The 25,771-nt window shown below is 41.9% G+C and overlaps 1 protein-coding gene across 13 annotated transcripts in view; it reads right to left on the bottom strand.

The window, feature by feature from the left end:
• Window positions 1–1,350: 1,350 nt before the first annotated feature.
• The window catches only part of CPEB3 (cytoplasmic polyadenylation element binding protein 3), a 187,099-nt gene continuing 162,678 nt past the window's right edge, over window positions 1,351–25,771 (bottom strand). For all 13 annotated transcript variants that reach the window (XM_073904444.1, XM_073904445.1, XM_073904440.1 and 10 more), the window contains one exon: window positions 1,351–7,057. In XM_073904444.1, the coding sequence (XP_073760545.1) occupies window positions 6,830–7,057 (228 nt within the window). In that variant the 3' untranslated portion in view covers window positions 1,351–6,829. The remainder of the gene's footprint in view (window positions 7,058–25,771) is intronic.

Here is a 25,771-nt window from a genome sequence, read left to right as displayed (position 1 = left end):
AGGGATCGAGAGCTCCAAACGTTAAGTGCCGCCGGACGGCCGGGCTCCGACTCCGGCCTCCCGCGTCAGCGCCGGGCTCCGGGGCATCCTGCTGGCCGCGCAGGCGGAGCCCCGCGACGCGAGCCGCCCCTCCGGGCGCACCCGCCTGGGTCAGCTTACCTGCCGGGCTGGGCAAGGGGCGAATGGTGGGCCTCCTTGGGGGCGGGACGGCCGTGGGAGCCGGATGTGGGTGCCGGCTGCAGGACGGGGTGCGGTGCAGAAGCTCGGGGGTCGGAGAAGGCCTGCGGGAGCCCGCGCCCACAGAGCGTGTGCGCAACCGGGCGCCCCTAGGCCGCGACCCGAGCGGGGCCCGAGGGAGCCTGCGGACGCCCCCAGCGGCCCCCATCCCTTCCCGGAGCCAAGCATCCCGCGCGGCTCCGTCCGCCCCCGTCAGGGTGGGGCGGCGGGCGGGCCCCGAGCCGCGGCTGGGCTCCCCGAGGGCCCGGGCGCCCCCGCACGGCCCTGGGACTTGGCGGACAGCCCCGGGAGCTTAAAAACAGCCGCGCCAGACCCCACCCCAAACCAGTGAAACCGATCTCGGGGGTGGGCCACCCGCCCCTGCAGTTTGTAAAAGCTCTCCAGAGGGTTATTTCATGCAGCGACCTGTGATCCATTTTCTAAAAGGATTAAACTTCTAGCGCGTCCAAAGTCGATACGGGACTTTAAAGACCCATTTTCTGAAATGATCAGAGAGAGTCTAGGGTAAAAAGTAAAACGAAAGGGGCGTACTTACGTTTTCATTGACTTTCTTGGTTTTGATTTTGAAAATTGGTTTCAAGTGCTGGCATGAAAACCTAACTGACCCCCTAAAAACCTTGCATTGAATACACGTGCATTGTGTCAACAAATACCTTCCTTTATCAAATACACTTGTACTTTATAGTTGTCTTTTTTTTAAGTTTTCATTTATATATTTGAGAGCGAGAGAAAGAGATAGCTAGAGAGTGGAGAGGGAGAAGCAGGCTCCCGGCTGAGCAGGGAGCCCCATGCAGGACTTGATCCCAAGACCCTGAGATCATGACCTGAGCCAAAGGCAGACGCTTAAACTTGACTGAGCCACCCAAGCGTCCCTATACTTGTGGTTAAAAAAAAAGTAAAAGAAAAAAGTGTTGCATCAGAGAAAAGGTGAATTTTGCTGTACTTAATCTGCCATCATGTGTCCCCCCTCCCAAAAAGGCGAATCAAGCAAATCTGAATGTGCAAATGTTCCCAGATGCAATCTGCATACTCCAAGCTATTCCCTAGCAAATGCAAAGGATGACAAGTGTCAGTACTTCATACAACTATATTTAATAAGTTATTACAGAAAAAAATGAAGTCCAAACTACAAAGTTTAAGCAGTTGTAAGCAATAGCTGCATTGAGCTCCATGTGTAGTCACAGTACTGCAGTTCCATACAAGCAATATTAGTCCAAGCCCCAAAGGCAGAAGCTGAGTAAGGGTTACTAGCAAAAACAATCTAAGAGAACAGGTAATAAAAGATACAATACATTTAAAATTAGTTGTTAGTTGAAAAACAAATACAGAGATCTTAGCTGTGAACACTCTAAAAGTTATGTCCATTATTTTGACAGCAAAAATACAAATACCTAATACTTTATACCCCAACAGAACTATATCCAGAAAAGAAAGAGAGCAGAAGTTATCCTGTATTAGCACCCGAGTTTTCTACTTGTTGCCATTAACTGCATCATACAAATTTAAACATCCCTAAATCACATATCCACTTCTTGACCCATTTTGGGGTATAAAGTCAACAGCATTAATTATAAAATACTCTGTGGTAAAATGGAACACTATTGCAGCTGAGATAGAGAAGTTTGGTTATTATAAAAAAAAACAAACAGAAAATGTTAGCTGACATACCATACAAACTGGTGAAAAAGCAACAACCCATACAAATAAGCCACTTTTAACAAAAAGATACTTTTTTTCACTAATCTGTGACTAATCTTTCACTCAAACCTTGCAAGTAGAGATGTCACAATACTCAAATATTTAGGTAGGAGCTTTACCCAGTTAAATGCCATTTTGTTGCTAATATAATAGATAAAATGAAAACTAGCAGTTACTTGCTAATTGCATAAATGCAGTACACTCTGCATTAGCCCATGCCTCACTAACAAGCTATAAAACACAAGAAATAGGCAGAAATCTAAGCATAATCTTGATACCACTAAACAAGAATTTTCCAATTTCTTTTCTTCTGTTCCTAATCACTTATTTGTAGTTAATGTAAAATTCCAACCAGTAGTACCCAATTTGAGTTAAAATTTTACATCACGACTTGATCTAATCTATATATTATTTACAAAACTGAATACATAGAGCATACCCAAGAGCCAACTCTGGACACACGTTTCTCCAAGTTATTGATAACCTCACCTCCACAGCAATGGAGCTGGAAGGGGGCCATCAAGGACTAGTAGAAACACACCATCTATCTAGAGCAAGTCATTGAATGTTCTGTTTACGCAACACCAGTTTTGCAGTCGTAGGTATTTTGAGTTTGTTTTCATTTGAAGTGCCAGTACAGGGACACGCTGCCCTAACATCATGGCTTCAAGGTGAGGTGGGTGTTGGAAAAGCAGGAGGGTGGACAGATCATCCTCGGAGTGGCCAGATGTGGCCACAAAGAGGGACGAACAGGGGGCACAAAACGGGGGGGTGGGGTGGGTGGGTGGTGGTGGAGGAAGACGGAGTCTGAGACTGTCCATATACAGTGGTGATGTCCGAGTGTGCTTCCTCCGCACGCCACCCACGCCAGACGGGAGGGAAGTCAGGAGGGACACCGCGATCCAAGTCTCACTACAAAGAAGGTGGCGTCCACCCGGCAGCGTCCCTCTGCTCTCGGACGTCACCACTGTAAATGCAAGGGGAAGATTTGGCCTGGGCGAAAGGCTCCGTCTCACACATGGACAGCAGTTGGTGGCAGATTCTCTCTCTCTCACACACACATGCACGCACGCACACAGGACATAATGAAGAGTTAGAGGGGAAAAACAATGAATCACTCTGTTGACCTAGCCGGGTTTTCAACCTGGTGGTATTTCGGTGGGGGTGACTCCATTATCAGGGCCCCAGATCTGGCTGCACCTGGTGTTGTATAAATCCACTGTGACATCCCTAGAGAACTGTACTGTGACATCCCTAGTCTTACACTAAACCACTGTAATAAAGGAAAAGGCTTGTCAAAATCTCACATGTTCTGCTCATTCTGTCATTTTATTACCCAATTATCCATTACATTTTCCAATCACTTTACATAACCAACCATGTTCATCGTTGTCACACTATTGTAAACCACATCAGCAAGTTAATACATAAAGCTTTGCATTTCAAAAAACTAGACACTTTAGTAACAATATTACAAAGGTTTTAGCTTCAAAAATAACTGAAAATGAAAAAAATAAACTTTTAAAGAATTAGCATCATAAAATTAATTTATTCCAAGTAAAAATACAAAATAATATTATGACATTGACCAGATATGAAAGTCCCTCCCAGAAACAACTCTATTAATGATTGAGAAAGCACTCCTTAAAGAAAATACGAAATAAAATGAAAAATATGTAAATATGTTTAATTTTTTTCTTAGCAAAAAATCTTTCTAAAAATAACAATGAAAATTTGTCTCAGTACAAAGGCTACATTACTATTGAAAAAATACCAGCATGAAGAAAAGGTACATATTTGACAGTAGAAAAATGATTTCAGTGAATCACAATGTCTAAAGTTTGCAATGAAAATAAATCTGCAATAAAGATTTATGCCTTTTTTCTTTTCTTTTTTTTTTCTATTTTTTATACAAACAGTACAAACAGTATTGCACATAACAACAAATAGTCGAGGTTAGGTTTTAGCCTTCAAAAAATCGACTAGTTCAAGTGTCACATCAAGGAAAGGCCACAACAGGACCTGTGATACCCAGGGGCTTCCCAGTCAAGTTGCAGGTCAGAACACCTCTTGTGTTTTAAAAAATAATTTTTTTTTTGAAGGACCCTCTCTTTTAATATAACATTAACAACTTGGGGGCACATTTATTTACAAAACAAAAGGGAACATGTTATAATTTAATAAACTAAAAAAGTTCTCTTTAAAAAAATACAAACAGAAGAACTCTTTCACAATCCTGGTCAGTCGTGCACAATCAACGCTTGATTATAAATATACAAATGAAGGGAAAGTAGTTTCCACCATCTATCCACAACTTTCAGCACCAAAGGGAGTTTATTCTTTGTAACCTATTCTTCATGACAATGGTTTTCACCTCCACATCAGCTTCCCGCTGTACAAGCTTCCAGCTTTTTTTTTTTAAATCTCAGTGTTGTTTTAGTACATGAAAGAGGGGTGCTTCTTCAAAAAGTTTTGCTTCTTTCACATAATTAGGTAGATTTCTGTAGGTTAGATATGATCTTTAATATTATAGTTATAAAGCTCTAACTTCATTTTCAAAAAACACAAATAAGCATGAAAAAAATAAAGTTACCCATCTGTTAAATCATTTTTTCTTGCAGAATTAAATTAATATATATTTTTCTGAATAAACTTACTTAGAAAATATCATTTTCTTTCCTATATTTCAAAATTGAGGTATTGCAAAAGATCATGTCAGTCAGAAAGCATGCCTTTTTCCTTAAAAACAAACAAACAAAAAAATCTTCAGCCAACTTTTGAAAACTGTCTAGAATACAAAAAGTAGTAGTGCATAACAAAATTTCTTGTACAGATGAAAAAAACCACAAACATAGAAAAAAAAACAAACAGAAAACCACAGCTGGGCTGGAAAAACGCAATTGTTACCAAAAAGCCCAGAGGTAACCTCAAAAGGGGAGAAGTCTAATAAGCATTTTTAATCCAGTAAAAAACTATTTTGTTTTTTTCCTTTTTGAAAACAAACTATAGTTTGAGAGCTGGTAATTGCAACTAAACACTGGAGAAACAAAACAAAACAAAACAAAAACAAGCAGTCTTAAGAGACAGGACAAGGAAATCAGAGCACATAAAACACAGCGACTTAAATCTGTTCTGCAGTGTCATATCCAGTCAGATTGTCCCCAGAATTCCAAAACATAGGAAGAAGATTAAAAAAAAAAAAAGATTTACATAGTCTCACAATCATTGTGTGTGTTTATATATTACTATCTGCAGCCCAAGAGTGAATGCTAAAAAAATGTCCATGGTAGTTCTAGCAGGTCTTATTTCTATTCAAGCTTTACAGGATAAATCCAGGGAATTAAGTAGTTAAATTTCTCACCCAGACAACCAGCCCTGCCCAGGCCATCTTGTTTTGGACAGACATTTCTTTAGCATCACCGCCACGCAACTTTCTTAAAATGTGCCTAGTTTGTCAATCTGACAACTTATCTCTATATACTGTATATATTCCTAGTGTTTGTAAGCTAAGATGAGCTCTTTGGTTTTCTGGACAAGGTCTGAAGCTATGTAAATGGTGCAAGCACTAGGAGATTGTAACTAAGAGCTCATGTGTTAGTTAATAATATACCAGTTATGAACTGTCAAGTTCGTTAATGTCTGACACAGAGGCTTTAAACAGTTAAGTTTGATCACAGTTAGACATAATCACTTTACTATATAAAATAAATTGCACAATATATAACAGAGCACCGCAAAGTACTTCATCTACCATCCACAAATTTGCTTTAAGAATATCCTACACCTAGGTTTTATATTGGTTGTAATATAGGTCATTCTGTTATGGGCTCTTCCTAATTTCAGAAGCATTCCATTTATTGAGGCATGCCTTCCTCCAGTCAATTACCAATTCTTTGAGTGAAAAAAAACTCTTTTAAAAAATCAGTTATTTTATAGCTTATATAGATTCTTAATTTGTGCATTGTGGGAAGGTTTTATACTAGACATTGGATATAAAATTTATTGCATGCAGCAACCTGATTAAGTAAACATGCAGTCAGAAATAGTGACCTTCCGTTGAAGCTTTCTGTAGTCTATTCTGATCTCCTTTCGGCAGCTGATTCTATCCCTAAATCACAAACGTGTGTTGTTGGGTTTCTTTAAATTGATACCTTAGCCTGAAGAGAGTATTATGGTATTAATAATACCATCTTAATAGCAGCAAAAGCTATTGCAGCATAAATTTACATAACACTAAAAGATCTAACCAAAATCCTCAGCAAAACAAAAATCAAACATGAAGGAAAAATAAAGATTCAGCTTATGAGGTATCCTTACATGTCAAAATAGAAAACTAAAGGCCTATTTTCATTAAGGGTTACCCTTACTCTAAATGACCCCAACTAATGATTGCTGAACTGTTGTGAAGTTTTTGCTACATCTGCCACCTACTCACGAGTATTACCTTTGGTAAGTCTTCTCCTAGGGGCAACTCTCTAAGTTTCTGAAAATAAGTGCATGCTCCAGTTCAAAAACAATCAGAACAACAACAACAACAACAACAACAACAACAACAAACAAACAAAAATCACAGACATCAACCTGATGGCCGCTGATGAGAATGGCAGTCTACGAGTGACAAATCAGGTGTAAGAAATTAAGGTACCAAGCAGACAAAGGTGTGAATCAAAGTGCAAATCAGTACCGTTATACACTCTGCAATTTTGCATTATACTGGACACTGAGTTCAGTAATATGACTGTAAATAATAGTAATAATAAAAAGACCCATTTCTTCTTTAAAAATCGAGAACGAATGCACAGATTTCCAGAACACTGTAAGCCCTGAGGCAGTGCCCTCTCTTTTTCCCTCCTTGTTATCTACTCCAGTACTTGTGGCTGGGTCTGCCCTGGGCTCAGCTCCAGCGGAACGGGACGTGCCGAGGGCGGTCGCCTCCCTCCTTCACCAGCGGTTTGTGGAACTCCCGCCCGGCGCGGGAATGTATGCTCGCCCAGCAGTATTCGCAGTAATACTGCAGACAGGTGACGTTGGCACAGAAGAACGGGGCAAACTTCCCACCACAGCGCGTGCCCTGGCACTCATCACACATCTGATCATCCAGCACATATGGCTTCACTTCCACCTGGACCCAAAGAGGAAAGACAGGAAAACATGTTTAGCAAGGCTTCCTCACGTCTCTTCCTTTGAGGGATTACAGTATAGCTTAATGACAGGTGCTGGGCAGACAAAGGTGTGAGTCAAAGTGCAAATCGGGGCTTTGGAATTGCTACACTTACAGGTGGTGTGATCACAGGCAAATTCTTAACCTCCCTCTGTGCTTCTGTTTGCTCTGTGTGTCTGTAAAGTGCGTATAATTTATACACAGATGTGGACACATATCTGCATATCTCTAAAATGGGAACAACAATGTCCGCCTCCAAGGGTGCTGGTGAGGATTAAGAGAGGTAGTGTGTGTAAAAGCACCTGAGTGGAATCCTGAAGGCCAGGCAGCACCTGGCCATGAGGGGTGAGAGAGCGCGGGTCAGGGAGAGGAACCAGGGAGAGTTCAGGGAGAGGACAAAGCCCGAAAGCAGGTCAAGGCAGGGCACGTAGTTGGGGAATGGTGTGGCCTGAGCCAGGCCGGAGGGGAAGAGTCATGTGGCCGGCCAGACAGGCTGAGATGTGATACCACAGTGAAGCTCTGGGTCTCCGTGTTTCAGTGACAAGGCTTCCAAAAGTCTATCATCCCAGGGCCCTGTCCAGAGGACTAGACGGGAAAGCTGAAGGGGCTAGTGAAATGCTAAGCTATTATAATAATTGAGACTTTCTTATTTTTTGGACTTTATTGCCTTAATCTCCCTCCATAACTGGAAGCTTCACTAGAGGAGAGCTTTTCCTCACAGCCCTTCAGGGGGCATTTCATAATTGAAACAAAGCAATGCTGTGTATGTGGAAATCAAAGGCAGGAAGAACAGTTACCAGAGTTTTCCCCATGTCCCCTTCCTAGAACCCACAAAAGGTACATCATTCATGTTTTCATCTTGAATGTTAGAAATTCGCATCAAGGTGGCAAGTCTGTGATTGGGCCCCTTCCCACGCAGCCCTCCAAAGCCATTCTGGGGAAAAGCGACCACTGTGGCCATAGAGACAAGGACCCAGGGCTTTTTGACAGGAGCTAACTGCCTGGTGATTCAAACTGCCTCGGTGTGGCCGGGAGGGCCTAGCAGGGCATTGAGGCAGGGTGCAGGAGAGGGGAAGCAGGGGGGACAGCATGCGGGAAGCAGGAAAGGGGGCCCACCTAGGATCAGACACTCCACTTTCCTGGCTCCCCCCCCACCCCCCTTTGGAAGGTCCCTCTGCTGGCCTCCTCTGGAGTTCTGTCTCTAGCCATGACTCCAGTCCACAGGACGGTCAGCCAGCCAGATACTCGGGCTTGGAAGACCCACCTGAGAAGACCTGTATCAGCTCTTGGATACCCAGGGGTAAAGGTTTTTACTCTGGCTCTAGTTCCCTTCTTCCAATTTCCCTCTCCTCAACCTTACAAGTTAGTGAATGGGCTTCAAAAAAATCTCTTGCATTGATCTCTGCATCGTAACTAGAACTGTAGTGGCTCTGGGGTCAGCTGCCTGGGTTCAAATCTAGGCCATTCTGAGCCTGTGTCCTCACCCATGCACGGGGGTGGGGCGGGGAGAAGAATTCATACTTGACAGGGTTCCTAGGAGGATTAAATGAGTTAACGAGCATACAGCCCAGGAACAGGCCTGGCCCAGCCTGAGTATGAAGCATGGCTCAGATTCCTGCTGCGTCCCCTCTCGAGCAGGCCGTCCCAGCTCGACCGGGCATGTTCACCGCTGACGCCCCCGCACTGGCCACCAAGCTCCAGGCCTTCCCTGGCTCATTCTACTGTGAATATGCTGACATCTCAATTCATCTTCTCCTGTGGTGCTCCTCTCCTGGTCACAAGCCATTCCAATTCTCTGCTGCCCACAGGAGTAAGCCCTGCTGCCTCAGTCTGACAGGGTGCTCCCCGTCTCCCGCGACTCAGACACAAGCCAGAGGCTGCACCATCTGCCCCAGGCTCCCCAGCAGGGCCCCAACTCACACTCTACCTGGCTCCCACCTTTACTTACACTTTCTTCCCACCTTCAATGCTCAGCCCACTGTTTTATGTACCCAATGAGGCCAGGTCTTTCTTTTCTTTTTAACATAAAATTAACAATTTTAAAGAGACCATTCAGTGCCATTTAATACATTCACAGCGCTGGACAACCACCACTTCTATCTGGTCCCCAAACAGTTTCATCCCCCAAAGGAGACCCTGTACCCACTAAGCAGTTATCCCCCCTCCCCAACCCCTGTTAATGGCCAGCCCACCTTCTGTCCCTACGGATTTAGCTAGTCTAGATATTCTAAATGAACGGCATCACATAGTATGTGACCTTTTGTGTCTGATTTCTTTCACTTATCGTCATCATATGTTGTTCAATTCACGCTCTAGCCTGCAGCAGTATTTCATTCCTTTTTATGACTGAATAATATTCCATTATATGTGTGTGTGTGAGAGAGAGAGACAGACAGACAGACAGACAGACACATTTTGTCTATCCATTCACTGATGGACACTGGGTGGTTTCCACCTTTTGGCTATTGTGAATGGTGCTGCTATGAACATATATGTACATATCTTTGTTTGATTACCGGTTTTCAATTCTTTTGAGTATATACCTAGAAGGTATATACTCAAGAATTGCATATGGCAATTCTGTGTTTAACTTTTTGAGGAACTGCCAAATTATTTTCCATACAGGCTGTACCATTTTACACTCCCACGAGCAAAGTTGCAGGGTTCCAATTTCTCTACATACTCATCAATATTTGTTGTTTTCCATTTTGTGACCTGCCATCATAGTAGGTGTGAAGAGGTATTTCACTGTGGCTTGATTTGCATTTCTCTACTGACTAATGACATTGAGCATTTTTCATGTGCTAGCTGGTCACGTGTAGATCTTTGGAAAAAAGTCTATTCAATATGAATGTATTAAGTGCTCTGGATTGCTCACTTTATTTTTTTTTTTTTTTAAGATTTTATTTATTTTTGACAGAGAGAGAGACAGCGAGAGAGGGAACACAAGCAGGGGGAGTGGGAGAGGGAGAACAGGCTTCCCGTGGAGCAGGGAGCCCGATGTGGGGCTGAACCCAGGCAGGACCCTGGGATCATGACCTGAGCCGAAGGCAGACGCTTAAATGACTGAGCCACCCAGCCATCCCTGGATTGTTCACTTTAAAATGGTTAATATTTTATGACTTTAACCTCAATTAAAAAAAATAATTTAAGCTCTTAAAAAAACTAGAGGGGGAAAAACCCACATAACTATATTCTATTCTATTTTTTTTTTAAGATTTTATTTATTTATTTGAGAGAGAGAGCACATGAGAGGGAGGAGGGCCAGAGGGAGAAGCAGACTCCCTGCCAAGCAGGGAGCCCGATGTGGGACTTGATCCAGGGACTCTAGGATCATGACCTGAGCCGAAGGCAGTCGCTTAACCAACTGAGCCACCCAGGCGCCCTATTATATTATCATTTTTATTCCTAAACATAAGTAACTTTTTAAAAAAAGATTTTATTTTTTTGAGAGAGAGAGAGAGAGAAAGCACAGAAGGAGAGGGAGAGGGAGAAGCAGACTCCCCACTGAGCAGGGAGCCCGATAATGTGGGGCTCGATCCCAGGACCTTGGGATCATGACCTGAGCTGAAGGCAGATGCTTAACCGACTGAGCCACCCAGGTGCCCCTAAACATAAGTAACTTTTTAAAAAAACTACCAAAAAGTCTCTCTGTGCTAAATTTGAATCTCCTTCATTGCTCTTTTCGTATTTGTATGTATTATAAAGGACTATTGCTGTTCTTGAAGTGAACAATCCCTTGCCCATTTTTAAATTCTTTTTGTTGTTGAGCTGTGAGAGTTCTTTATATATGCTAGATACTAGACTTCCATCAGACATATGATTTGCAAATATTTTCTCAATTGTTTTACTTTGTTGACAAGGTCCTTTGATGCACAAAAGTTTAATTTTGATGAAGTCCAATTTATCTATTTTTTTCTTTTGTTGCTCCTCCTTTTGATGTCATATCTAAGAATCCACTATCAAGGGGTGCCTGGGTGGCTCAGATGGTTAAGCGTCTGCCTTCGGCTTGGGTCATGATCCCGGGGTGCTGGAATGGAGCCCCACATTGGACCCCCTGCTCAGCGGGAAGCCTGCTTCTCCCTCTCCCTCTACTGTTCCCCCCTACGTGTGCTCTCTTGCTCTGTCAAATAAATAAATAAAATCTTAAAAAAAAATCCACTACCAAACCCAAGGTCATAAAGATTTACCTGTTTTCTTCTAAGAGTTTTATGGTTTTAGCTCCTGTACTTAGGTTGATTTTTAATTAATGTTGTATATAGTGTTGAGGCAGGGGTCCAACTTCATTCTTTTGCATGTGGATACCCAGTTACCCCAGCACCATTTGTTGAAGAGAACTGTTCTTTACCCACTGAATGGCAACCTTGTCAAAAATCAGTGACAGGCATAGCCTTCCTTAACTATTTCAGTCCCACATGGATCTTAGTCCTTCCTCCCTGAGCTTAATACTCCATACCGCTCCTCTGGCATTTCCTATCTATAGTCCTTCCTTGGTCGGCATCTCTCCTGAGCTTCAAGCGACTTGATGACAGAGTCCTGGAGCAAGACAGGACAGTGGCTGGTCCAGAGAAGAAGGTGGTCTTCAGAGATTGTGGACTTTTGCGGGAATGGAGCTATTGGCTTATTAGAGTGTATCAACTTGGCCTGATCTCCTTGCATCTGAAAGCCAGGAAAGAGTCAAAATGGTGGAATGACCCCCCTCTGCTCTGAAGCTAGAGGACTACTGGTAGAGGCAGGGTGTTCAGGGAACTGCTTTTCCACCACCAGCCTATGAGCTGAAGACCACTTTGCTTCTACCGCCAGGCAGATACCTATACTCAGGGTGCCCCAGCAACCAGATCTGAGCCTCGTTAAGCCTAGATCGGAGAGAGAACTGGTCTGAACAAACAGAATTCACACTCAGCAAAAGGAAGCTGCTGGAAGAGAAAGACAATAGCCATTTATAATACATACAAATATAAAAAGAGCACGTAAGGAGATTCAAGTCTAGCACAAAGGAGACACTCTGGTAATATATTTTTTAAAAAGGTTACTTTTTGTTCAGGTGTAAAAAAGGCATTGTGGTTATATGGGCTTTTCTTTCCTCTTTTTTTTTTTAGAGCTTAAATTAATTTTTTAAAAGATTTTATTTATTTATTTATTTGTGAGAGAGAGAGAGAAGGAACAGGTGAAGCGGGAGGCAGAAGGAGACTCCCCGCTGAGCAGGGAGCCCGCACAGCTCAGTCCCAGGACCCTGGAATCATGACCTGAACTGAAGGCAGATGCTTAACTGACCGAGCCACCCAGGCGTCCCTTAAATTAATTTTTTTAACTGAGGTTAGAGTCATAAAAAATTAACCATTTTATTTTATTTACTTTTTTAAAGATTTGAGAGATAGGGCTAGAAAGAGAGAGAGGAGGGGTCGGAGGGAGAGGGAGCAGACTCCCTGCCGAGCACAGAGCCCGACATGGGGCTCGACCTTACAACCCTGAGATCATGACCTCAGCCAAAATCAAGAGTCATACGCCTAACCAACTGAGACACCCAGGCACCCTTGAGAATTTAAGGGCACTCCCAAACCATTTGTAATTTTCACTGTACCTTAATGCTATCTACTGTTACATGATGTTTTACTTGACTATCCAGGTTAATTCTGTTTTTCCCAATACACAGACATGTAGCTATTAAAATAAAAATGCGTTTCTCTGTTATCAATAAACTGTAACACACGGAGACACTAACCTATTGGGATCATATTACTCATCTACACTTCCATTATTAAAGTCCAAATACTACAGAGTGCTATGCAAAGCCAGTCATATCACGGAACAGACCTTCTACTTTGAAGGGATTTGCAGGTATAGGAGATGAAAACTTCCTAGAGAGACACCTGGATTCATACCACACACCTAAAGGAGATGACCATGCCCAAGGATGCTGACAAATAATGTGGAACTTATTGCTGAACTGTGATACCCATTAAGGATAAGAAGGACTGATGTGGATAAGCAGCTGTAAGCTGGATAAAGGGAATAATATATCTAGAATGATATAAACAAAGAGAAAGCCACACCTGAACAAACTGTTCTCAATGTGACACTGTTTTGTAACTAACAAGCTTGAGAAAATATTTGTCTGCAGTTTTTTTTATAGCAGTCAACAAAATGACCTCCCAGTGTAATTAAAGCAATGACCAAACAGCTCTTGGTGGCAGAGGGGAGATGCCTAGGGAGAACATAAACTCTTCACAGGTCCAGAATTCCCTCTCCTTGGGCCTGAAAAGTTGTAAAAAAGACAAGGGGGGACATTAGTCAAGGTTAAAGCTCAGTCTGAATGATGTGCTAAATGTCCCTATTAAAGACAGCTAAAGAATGGTCCTTGCTGTAGTCTGCCCCATGGTGACGGGAACCACCAAATTAAGTCTGCCAGATACCCAGCCACCCCAAGGCAGGTGAGGCATGCTCACTGGGCGCTGGAAGTTGGATAGAAGTGAAGGTTTTAGATAATGGAGTCAGAGTGGACAAACTGGGGAAGACGCCAGGAGTATAACTGAACAGGGACAGATGAAGGAGCTTGCTCAGAAGTCAGGTAGGCCATTTCTTCTTCTTTTTTTTTTTTTTTTAAGATTTTATTTATTTATTTGAGAGACAGTGAGAGAGAGAGCAAGCACATGAGAGGGAGGAGGGTCAGAGGGAGAAGCAGACTCCCTGCTGAGCAGGGAGCCTGATGCGGGACTCGATCCTGGGACTCCAGGATCATGACCTGAGCCGAAGGCAGTCGATTAACCAACTGAGCCACCCAGGCGCCCCTTCTTCTTTTTTTTTTAATTAATTGTTGTTGTTGTTGTTTTTTAGACTATTTATTTATTTATTTGAGAGAGCGAGAATGAGAGAGAGAGAGAGCACATGAGAGGGAAGAGGGTTGGAGGGAGAAGCAGACTCCCCATGGAGCAGGGAGCCCGATGCGGGACTCGATCCCGGGACTCCAGGATCATGACCTGAGCCGAAGGCAGTCGCCTAACTGACTGAGCCAACCAGGCGCCCAGGTAGGCCATTTCTTATCATCTGGAACAACATGCTTCCTGGAAAAACCATTTTATTTGGGGTACTAAAGCTTTTAAACATGATATGCTCCTAATCTCCTTGGCATGTGTCACAGAGTACACCTATCCACGCCTAAAAACCACAGTAACCTCATAAACATTCCCACCGAACACGGTGTCTTCACAGTTGCTAACGCAGGTCCTCTACCAGCAGGCAATACAAAGACTGTTTAGACATAAATTTTTAGTTTTTCAATGGACCATGAGCTGGAATCCTGCTGTTTAGAAAGCAGATGACAGATGCCTAGGCAATTAAAGCAGTGATGCGAAAATGGCTTTTCCTTAGCAACAAAGTTAGCCACAACCTTCCAGATATAGCAAATTCACAGTTATTAATTTTAGAAGCAATCTGGGGTAGATGAAAAAAAAACATATGGGAAATGGTTTGAATTTTCTTTTTATCTTTCAAAGGATGGGACTTACTATTTCTCATATTCTCAAGTGTGAGGGGAAGAAAGGTTTTAAAATCATCCTTGTGCCTTTCCCACAGTTCAGAGCGTGCTTATGTGTGCTTATGTTGACACCTTTGCCGTATGTTTCTAGAGTGCGGAGAGATCTGTGAGTGCTCTGCTTCATGAGACAAAGAAGGGCCAGCTGTCAGTATCCCACGCAATCCACAGATTCACCCCCAGTCTAGTTTTCTTCCATGCTGCTTGGGAATGGGGTTGGGGTGAGGATATGAACCAGCTCCAAATCATGTTCTAGCAGCAGAAGACTATATCATGTGGAGAACAAAGGGTAAGAAAATCATTACAAATCTGTGAAATGCATAATTGCCATGGCATCACCACCCTCCTCGAACGCAGAAATGCAGAGCGCCCTGGTTCTATCCATTCATTGGCTCTGTCATGGTCTTGCAGGCCTCAGTTTCTCCTACCCCATGAGAGGTGTGCACCAGCTTTTCCAAGTGAGAATCAGAACTCACCAACAAACAGCTAACTGACTGACACTCTCGGACTTCTGGGGTTAAAGAACTTAGGGGCGTCTGGGTGGCTCAGTCGTTGTGCGTCTGCCTTCGGCTCAGGTCATGATCCCGGGGTCCTGCGAGGTCATGATCCCGGGGTCCTGCGAGGTCATGATCCCAGGGTCCTGCGATCGAGCCCCACATCAGGATCCTCGCTCAGCAGGAAGCCTGCCTCCCCCTTTCCTACTCCTCCTGCTTGTCTCCCCTCTCTCGCTGTCTCTCTGTCAAAAAATAAATAAAAAATCTTTAAAAAAAAAAAAAAAGAAAGAACTCAAATGTCCTACTGAGATAATTACTTAGATAAATGGGGGTGATCCTTTTCCCGTTAGCATTTTCACAAACAGCCTCTATGCTCAATATAAGCAGGAAGGAACAACATTTAATCATTCTAAAGAGTCTTCATATTAAGAATTATCCCAATTCCAAGAGAAAAGACATAAAAAGAGATAATAGGACCGGAGAGATCAAAGGTCAAGACTAGGAAGGAGAGTCAAGACAAAAAGGTTCCATCCTCTTCAGAGAAGAGGGACAGCTTGCTTTAGATGGCCCAAACTCTATTTAAAAAACTATTTCTGTCAAAGGCTCTGAGAGCCCCATAGCTTCAAAAATAAGCCTAGGAAGGATTAGTTCAGACGACATTTGAACTCACTTCTGGGTGCTGCTTCCTCTCAAAGGGTCATATCAAACACAGCTCTAGCTACAGCTGGGAGTTTTCAAGCCAGATCCAGCGGGGGCCGAGAGCAGCGGCAGAGGAAAGGCTGGGATGTCGGAGCCCCAGGCTAAGGCTGGGGGCAGAGCTAGTCTGAGAACACGCCATCAGACCCCGCACAACGCTTGCCACTGAGCCATTGTATGTACTGCAGCTGTGGCTGAGGGCAAAGTGTAGTACCATCAGCATTTCTGTTCGTATGGTTACTGGGTCATATTAATCTTCATGCAGGCTAAAAATATAAAGCCTCTGATAGTCTGTAGCTAAAATTCAGGCCCAACATGTTTCTAGGGAAGAGAGAAAAAAAAAAAAGATTAAATATGTGAAGTACTTGAAGTGCTTGCAAAGAAAGGTGCAATGGGTAACATCTCATTAAATAAAAAATGGGTTATTCTGAAGTATGCTATTCAAAGCAAATATTAAGCGCTATGGCTTAGCTATCACAATGTTCCTTAAATAAAAGTATCAGAAAGCCCCAAATTAGCTAACTGAAAGGCGGTCTCTCTGGTCCTCTGTGTTCAGCTAAAACAAAACAGTCAAGGGAACGTTATTTGTCAATGGTATATTGATATCAAAACTACTGATTTCCCTTCTTACACAGAAAGAGACTGGCATGTTAGAGAGCGACACTAGATAATCTCAAGTAATCAAAAGACAAAGGACTATAAATACTAAAGGAAAATCTCGAACACACCTTCAATGTCCCACCACCAGCATGGCCATGCCACTGTTCTTCCCCTGCCTCACCCCAACTCTCTGTAGACAGAAAATATATGCCCAGCAATCCCACTTCTGGCTATTGATTCAAAAGAATTGAAATCAGGCCCACGTCCGCTGCAGCATTATTCACAACAGCCAAGATGTGGAAGCAACGTAAGCGTCCACAGACCAATTAATGGATAAAGAAAAGGTGCTATATCAACATACAATGGGATATCATTCAGTCTTAAAAAAGAAGGTGATCCTGACAGCCGCAACAACATGGATGAACCTTTAGGCTGTTATTCGAAGTGAAATAAGTCAAACACAGAAGGACGAATGCTGCATGAATCCATTTATGTTTCTAGGTAGTTGTGCCATAGGCATCTTCGCCCCAAGCATTTTTGCTAAAACGTTTTTGTTGCATAACTAATTAGCCATGAGGCAGTTTTATTGTAAAAAGTAAAATCACGAGAAACTAAAGAGGAACATCCATTAAAAAGGACATAATGAAACATGAAAATGGTAACAAAATTGACTTTATTGTGAAATACAAAATATTTGAATACATTCAAAATATATAGTGTAAGTACACGGCAAAACTGTACAAGTAACTGATTTTATTTTGTGGATTATACCTAAGCACTTGTCTTCAAAGTCTTTCGTTCAGAGTATTAAGCCTTTTTTTTTTTGCCTGTTGATTCATCTCATTTGGCATCATGCTTTTTCTTTTTTTCACTGAAATTCTTTCCTTCATTAAGGCAGGCTATCAGTTTCTAAATGTTAGGATGCACATTTGTGAATGAGCACCGTATTGCTTTGTAAAAGCCTTCTACACCATTGTTTGTTCTTGGCATGTTGTCCCATGTCCACTGACAGACATTCCAAAGTTCTATGGGAAATGTGAGTTCAAAACTCTGTGTCACTGTGTAGACCATTAGGAGGGCTAAGATTTATATAATATAAAAACGGGAGTACTGCATCAATGGAGAAGTGAAACCAAATGTTCAACCAGCTGATGAAACCAAACTGCCAATCAGTTATTTATGTTTTAGGGCAAAATTGCCTTATGGCCAATTAGTTATGTAGTGAAAATGCTTGTGGCAAAAATATCTATGGCAAAGATGCTTACAGAGAAAATACTGGACATATCCATTTATATGACAGGTCTAAAGTAGTCAAATTCATAGAAATCAGGAAGTAGAATGGTGGTTGCCAGGGGCTGGGGACAGGGGAAAGTAGGGAGGTGCTGCTGTTCAAAGGGTATCAGCTTTCAGTTACGCAAGATGAAAAATTTCTAGAGATCTGCTGTAGAACATTGTGCTTATAGTTAACAATACTCTATTGTACACTTAAAAACTATTAAGAGGGTAGCTCTCATCTGCCTTTTCACCACAACAAGAAAAAAAAAGAAAATATATAATGGGTAGGACACACTTGGGGAAAAGGGATTAAGGAAAGGAAAAACAATCACTACTTATTAAAAACAACACTACCCTATAACCCAGTAATTGTACCATTAGCTATTTACCCAGAGGATAAAAAATACAGATTCAAAGGGGTACATGCACCCCGATGTTTATAGCAGCATTATCAACAACAGCCAAACTATAGAAAGAGCCCAAATGTCCATCGACTGATGAATGGATAAAGAAGGTGTGGTATATATACACAATGGAATATTATTTAGCCATCAAAAAGAATGAAATCTTGCCATCTGCAGTGACGTGGATGGAACTAGAGGGTATTATACTAAGTGAAATAAGTCAGTCAGAGAAAGGCAAATATCATATGACTTGACTCATATGTGGAATTTAAGAAACAAAATAGATGAACATATGGGAAGGGGGAAAAGAAAAAAAGGAGAGAGGGAAATAAGCTGTAAGAGACTCTAAATAGGAAACAAACAGGGTCGCTGGAGGGGAGGAGTGGGGGATGGGTTTAATAGGTGATGGGGATTAAGGAGTGCACTTGTGATGAGCAATGGGTGTTGTATGTAAGTGATGAATCACTAAATTCTACTCCTGAAACCAATATTACAGTACATGTTAACTAACTAGAATTTAAATAAAAATTTGAAATAACAACAAAACCCCAAACCACCACTATATACGTATTAAACTTCTGAATTTGAGCACGAAGAAGCTGAAAACAGAGTATTTTCTCAAGTGGGTTCACTAGAACATTATTCCCAAGAGATGATAAATTTCAGAGGAGTTCCATGATCAAAAAATTTGTGAAAAGCCGCATATTGTTTCCTTCTTGGGTCCTCACAATGAAGATTGGTACATAAAGGATTCTAAGAAGTCCTAGAATAAACCTGCCTATGTAACATTCTTCAAGAAAGCATTTCTAAACTTATCTGACTCAGAAAAAGACTTTAAAAAAAAATAAAATAGATATTAAAATTAAAAGGGACTCATATTTTACGGAGAACAGTTTAGGAAATGGTGGTTTAGGGGAACTAATTTTAGGGACAGATTTCAAGGCAGGCCAGACCTGCCTACTGAGAGCTCCTTCTCCTGTTTCAAAAACTGAGATAACCAACCATTGTTACCCCTGTCTTGTCCGACATATTTAACCCCTTTTATCATGTGAAATTCTAATTAGATTGTCTAATGAGTATCTTCCAGAAGAGTTCAAATACTAGTCATGGTTTCATATAAATCAATGTGTTCTCAGTACCACTGTATACTGACAGAGTGCCTTAAGTTTTTTAAAATTGCTTTCATTAACACACACACACACACACACACACACACACACCCCCTATCCTTCCTTCAAGTTATACAGGAAGTGGTTTAGTGAGGACCAAACTCCAGATTGGCTGATTCTAGCCTATTATCCTTTCTAGTAGTAAAAAGGTCTCTGTGGGCTGAGTTGGCAGACTTTAACCAATGTCTGTTGCATGATGCATTTTAATTTATAAACATCTAACCTACAAATTTCTAGGAAGGGGCACCTGGGTGGCTCAGACGGGTAAGCAGCTGACTCAGGTCACTTGATTTCAGCTCAGGTCGTGATCTCAGGGTCGTGGTACTGAGCCCCATGTTGGGCTCCATGCTCAGCTTGGAGTTTGCTTGAGATTCTCTCTCTCTCCCTCTCCCTCTGCCCCTCTCCCATGCTCTCTAAAATAAATAAATAAATCTTAAAAAAAATTTTCTAGGAGACAACATGACCAGGTTGTGGTAAACAATAGCTGTGTTGGGGGGGGGAACTGCTCAGATTTTTATAAAGAAATTGTTCATATCAATCAAATATACTTTTGTTAGACTAAAGGAGATTCAACTGATGCTATCCTTATAAATTTTCTCAGGACCACACAGAATAGACAAAAGGGTAGAAAACGGCCATGTAAACAGATTACCTCTTTTCTAATGATCTCATTTTTTACACTACAAAAATCTTTCATATGTGAGTGACCTAGCCTTGAGTTATAAAGAAAACTGAATTTAGCAGAGCTTTCAAGTCCTAAGTGTTCATTTGGCATCACTTCTAAAAATACCATTAAAACAGACAGAATGAGTACAGGTGCCCTCTTTTGCCCTTACTGTACTTAAATACTTTAAACTGTTCCAGGTTTTCACAGAAATGCTGTTCATGGATTATAAGCAAAATTTAATCCTAACCTCCTATTCAACTTCAGGTTCAAAATCTTTTCATTATCAGAGAAAAGATATTGGTAAAAATGCTTCTTTCTGGAGAGGACTTCTTTCTTTCTTCAATCCTTTACATGGAAAATGCATTTAGGTGTTTATCTCTATAAAAGGGACTTAAGAGTCTTTATGTGTGTCTTGACTAATATCCAACCAGCATGTTGGCAGATTAGCAGCTATGTTAATTGTGTGTGCGTGTGTGTGAACTTCAACTATTTCATTGTCTCTATATTAAAGATCCTTAGTGGAACTAAGTAGGTGCTTTAAAAGAAAAAAAAAAAGAGAGAGTCAACAATTAGCTTTGGATACATGATTAGGCAACCGCACAATTTAAATAAGCCAGGCTCAGCAATAATACAAATTAATATCTACATAGCCAAATAACTTTCCAAAGCACTTCTTCATCTGTCATTGTTTATCAGCACCACAAACTATAAGACAGACTGGTCCTCTTACTACTGGAAAATAAAATCAATAAAATCAAGCCTCTAAAAGGTGGTAAATTGTCCAAGGTCACGTTACTGGGAGAAAAGCTAGGAGTGTTGACTCAGATCTCACAGTTCCCAAGCCAGAACAGAACACTTATTCGCTATCGTCATGGTTCTCTGTGTAGTAAGGACAGGAGTGGGCATGGAGTATATTCTCTATATTCCCTCTAAGATACTGATGGCCATACCCCAGAAGTACCCCACCCTATTAGTATTCTAGGGAACCTGTTACCTGGGAGAACGCATCACATGCCTCATGTCTGCCAAGGCAGAAGATAAATGAGGCAACTCACTCATTTATTCATCTAAACACAAATAATTAATGTGTGTCCACTATGTGTCAAGTATTAATATACAGTAGCTAACATGAAAGACACCAAGAGGGGCGCCTGGGTGGCTCAGCTGCTAAGTGTCTGCCTTCGGCTCAGGGTCATGATCTTGGGGTCCTGGGATCGAGCCCCGCATTGGGCACCCTGCTCTGCGGCAGGCCTGCTTCTCCCTCTCCCACTCCCCCTGCTTGTGTTCCCTCTCTCACTGTGTCTCTCTCTGTCAAATAAATAAATAAAATCTTAAAAAAAGAAAGAGAAAGAAATACGCCAAGAACTGCTGTGCTGGGCATCACACAACCCTAATATTGTCAACACAGGGACAATTGGCTGATAACTGGGGACAATTAGCCATAACATATGCATAATGTAACCTTTGAAGTATTTATTTCAAGATGCTAATAATGTTTCCTTGGAAGTAAAAACAAGCATAAATTGTATTCGTGTCATTTAAAATATTTTTTAATTTTTTAATTTTCCCCACCCTTTGTGTCATTTATAATAATAATGTTCCATAACAAGGGTCATTATAGCACTTAAAATGCCAAACACTTCAATCAAATGCTATAATCCAGTGGCGCTGCACTGGTTCACACTCACTTGTAAAAGGTTTCATATGAAGACAACAGGAAAGTGAAAATCAAAAGCAAAACAACTGCAAAAAGGCACAGAAAATTTTCCAGCTCATTTTGCTCATGTTAAAAATGACCTACAAACATATTAGAAACTTTTTTTTTAAAGATTTTATTTATTTATTTGACAGAGAGAGACACAGCGAGAGAGGGAACACAAGCAGGGGGAGGGGGAGTGGGAGAGGGAGAAGCAGGCTTCCCGCTGAGCGGGGAGCCCGATGCGGGGCTCGATCCCAGGACCCTGGGACCATGACCTGAGCTGAAGGCAGTCGCTTAACCAACTGAGCCACCCAGGCGCCCCCATATTAGAAACTCTTGATAACAAACCCCAGATGTGCTCTGCTCTGTGTAGACTACATTCACCTGGGAAGTTATATGAACTACTGAAACATATATAAAACCCACAAAAGGACCTATAATCTAACTCAGACGTTCCAAATCTAAGGTCTGTGGAAAAACGACTTCCTGGAAGACGTGGGTTGAAGAGACATTAGACCTTGGGTGAACTCAGGGTTCTGGGAGGAAGTCCCATGAGCAGAGGCAGCTCTGCTCTTAATTGACGGGTTTCTTGACAGTCTCCAAACCTCTCCTAGATTCTCATTTGTTGCAAAATAAAGGAGGCTGGACCAACGTCATATCTAAGCTACTAAATTAGTAGCTTTAATGTCAAAGAACATTTTCTGATATTCTAAATTTCTTTATTATGTAAGGGAGTTTTCTTTTTTTTAAGATTTACTTATATGAGAGAGAGCGAGAGAGAGCGTGCATGTGTGTGTGAGTGAGCGAGCAAGGGGAGGGGCAGGGTGAGAGGATCTCAAGTAGACTCCCTGCTGAGCGTGGAACCCGATGTGGAGCTCATTCCCATGACCCTGAGATCATGACCTGAGCCAAAATCAGGAGTCAGAAGCTTAACCGACTGAGCCACCCAGGTGCTCCACAAAAGTGTTCTTAATGAAGTAGAAAAGGAAAGTTGTGCAAAGTGCCCTGGATATGCCAGAGGTTGCTATCTAAGGGCTTCCCATCTGAGCCACCTCTTGAATGAGTCAACACTCATTCAATGACTCACTCATTTATTCATCTAAAAACAAATAATTAATGTATCCACTATGTGTCAAGTATTAATTATATAGTAGCTAACATGAAGATAGTCATTGCCCTCATGGACTGTATAGTCTAACAGAGTAGATGGACATTAAATGAAGCAATATTTCATTACAGAGGTATTTAAGGCCACAAAGGAATGGTAGATGGTATTATGACAGAGATGTAAGCTCCACTGAAGAAAGGATTCCAAAAATATAATTAAGCTGAGACCCAAAGGAAAAGTAGGTATTAGGCAGGAAGAAGAAACAGTATGTATGATGACCTTGAAAAAGAGAGAAAAAGGCCAGCTGTGACTGGCTCAAGGTGAGGAAGAGAGAGCTAAGGCAAAAAAAGTGTATAGGGCATGAAGGGTCATGTAGGCAGTATTAATTAAGGGTTCTGACCTTTATCCTAATGGCAGTAGAACATAACCCAAAGGTCTAAAGGAGGACATTATGATTTTAAAAGGTCACTCTGGTTTTTATGTAAAGAATGTACTGGCGATCGGCTAAGCTGAATTGGGGAGACCAGTGGGGAACCTCCTCTAGATATCCAGGTGAGAGATGAGAGTGACTCACTCCAGTATCCTTGACAGCTTTCCATGGTTGCTTCCGGTCCTTATTCTCCCATACATCATCCTGATTTATTCTACACATTTACTGAGCACCACCCATGTGCCAAGCATTCCCATTCAGACCTTTGGGCAACATGTGGCAGAATCAAGATCCTGGCAGCTCTGTAAGGATGCACGACAGGAGTCCTCCCATTGCTAGCCAGACCACGGCAAGAAGTCTGTTGATGTGTGGATTTATCTGCCAACTCCAACAAGTCACATATTCTTGGGGGACTCTAATTACAGTTATAGCGTGGGTCAGAAGCTTGTCTCCGCAGCCTGGGCTACCTGTTCCTGTGACTTCAAAGAGTACAGGTTAAATAAGGAGGATCCCCTCCCTCTAATAACTAAGTAGGATAAATGCAGTGTCCCCACTCCCTCCCCAATGGGGGTTACTGTTCAGCTCACCCTTCTACTGCAGGCTTGAAGCCTATACGGTACCTCTTCCTATGTTCTAAATTTTACTGTGGTGATGCTTTGCTTCACAACTATGTAAATATGCTAAAAACTGTTGACCTGTACACTTAAATTGGTGATCTGTATGGTATGTGAACAATATCTAAATAATGCTGTTAGCAAAACAAAAAACAAAAAGGCCACCTCTTTAAAGATGATGGCATTATGGATGAATGAAAGAACAGCAGAGATAGAAAAGGGCCAAAGCTACAGAATCGACAGTTCCCACAGATGTTGCATATTGACGTATCTTATTTTATATTCATAGGCAAACCAAAAAAGTCTCTAAAACTATGAGAAGAAATCAAATCTATAAAGGTTGTATTTTCTTTACAGACCACTCCATCTAAAAACTTAGCCAAAGAGCAGCAATAATAATAATAATAAATACATAAACATTTAAATTCTCAAAAGAGATGTCTTTTTCGAGAAAAGGTGGTTGGATACAAAAGAAGTAAAGGAAATACATTAGTGAAATTCTTCATGTAACCTCCCATAGTTCACCTACGAAAGGTGCAAGCTGAGAGCGCACCCCTCAAACAGTCCTAGAACTTCCACGGTTCCTGGCATTGCTGCTCTCCAGGTGGTCCTCCTTTACTCTCCATATGGGGCAAAAATGAAAGGGTTATGGGGCTGCAAACAGCAAGCAAATGGACCGTAAAATGCTATCTGTAGGGTTTTGTTTTTTTTTTTTAGTTCACTGATTGCACTATATCTGCATTCATAATGATGCAGACAACAAAGGAAGTTCCTTTGACCAGAAGGGTAATAAAGGTTGATGCTATTTAAAATAGTCAAGGTCTTGGTTTAAAGGCAACTGTAGGCTAACATAAGAAGGAAGGAGAATAGGACTGTAGCATCTTGGAATGTGCAATAGTACGGGAAAGGGATTATGGGCACAGGAAGATATCTGCTCCTGACTTTTAGGACAGCAAGTTGTAAAACCTTAGCTATGAGACTACTGCTAAAAATCTAGAGGGGTTATTCAGGAAAGAAGGTTGTGCCTAATGAGAAATTCTCTGTAGACAATCAAGAACAGAGCGCCCAAGAAACACAGCATTACCTAAGGAGATACTGATGTGCTTATATATTATGGGGGCTCTCTGGAAAGCTCAAACTTCTGCTTTAGGAGAAAAATAAACTTTAAAAAGCATCTATGAAGGGTGCAGTTAACAGAGGCTCAAAATGCCAGAGTCAAAAAAAATAAGGTAATGTTGGCTACATTCAAATTAAGAAGAAAACAAGAGGACAGAGTAACAATTTGGGGGAAGGGAGTGTAATGTTCACAGAAGAACACTGAAAAAGGAGCAGCCTATCTCCAGACGGAAGCTGGCTTGTATCTCTCATAATGAAGAAAACGGTCTCCATATTGGGCAAGGCAAACAAGGAGCATGAAGATGGAGCTGGGAGGCAGAGAACAAGAGCACTGTGCCACTTTTAATGACTTCTGATTCTCTCCCTGAGATGGTTCTCACCTCCGGGCACTGGAGAATGGACAGGTCCCTTCTAGATACCATACGGATGGAGGTGGCATTCTTGTAACCATGGCAACAGTCCCCTATGCATATGTACCGTGTGTTATGTTGTATATACCGCCTCCTCTTCCAGGTTTCCCACTGGGCTATTACTACTGCCTTCATTATATACTGAAGCTCAGCATCTGAGTGATCTACCCAAAGTCATATAGCCCACAGGGAACAGGACCAGATGTAGACCCAGCGGTGTGGCCATTTTGTCTGTTCACTACATCTTCAGTGAGCAACTGATAAAATTCAAGCTACATAATATTAACAACATCAGTATTAAGTGCATTTGTAGCAAGATGAATACTGTTAACCATCAAATGCTAGTTACTAAACATCTATCCAAAGGTCATACAGTTCTGGCTGTTCAATCCTCAAATCCCATTTATTCTTCAGACCATCCCCAGGAGGGAGGTACAGATGAGGACCCAAGGCTCCTGGCAT

This window comes from Callorhinus ursinus, unplaced genomic scaffold, assembly GCF_003265705.2.
Source record: "Callorhinus ursinus isolate GAN/ISIS: 27379988/994484 unplaced genomic scaffold, GSC_fseal_2.0 scaffold20, whole genome shotgun sequence".
Taxonomy (NCBI): Eukaryota; Metazoa; Chordata; class Mammalia; order Carnivora; family Otariidae; genus Callorhinus; species Callorhinus ursinus.
This window is presented reverse-complemented; position numbering and strand designations above follow the sequence as displayed.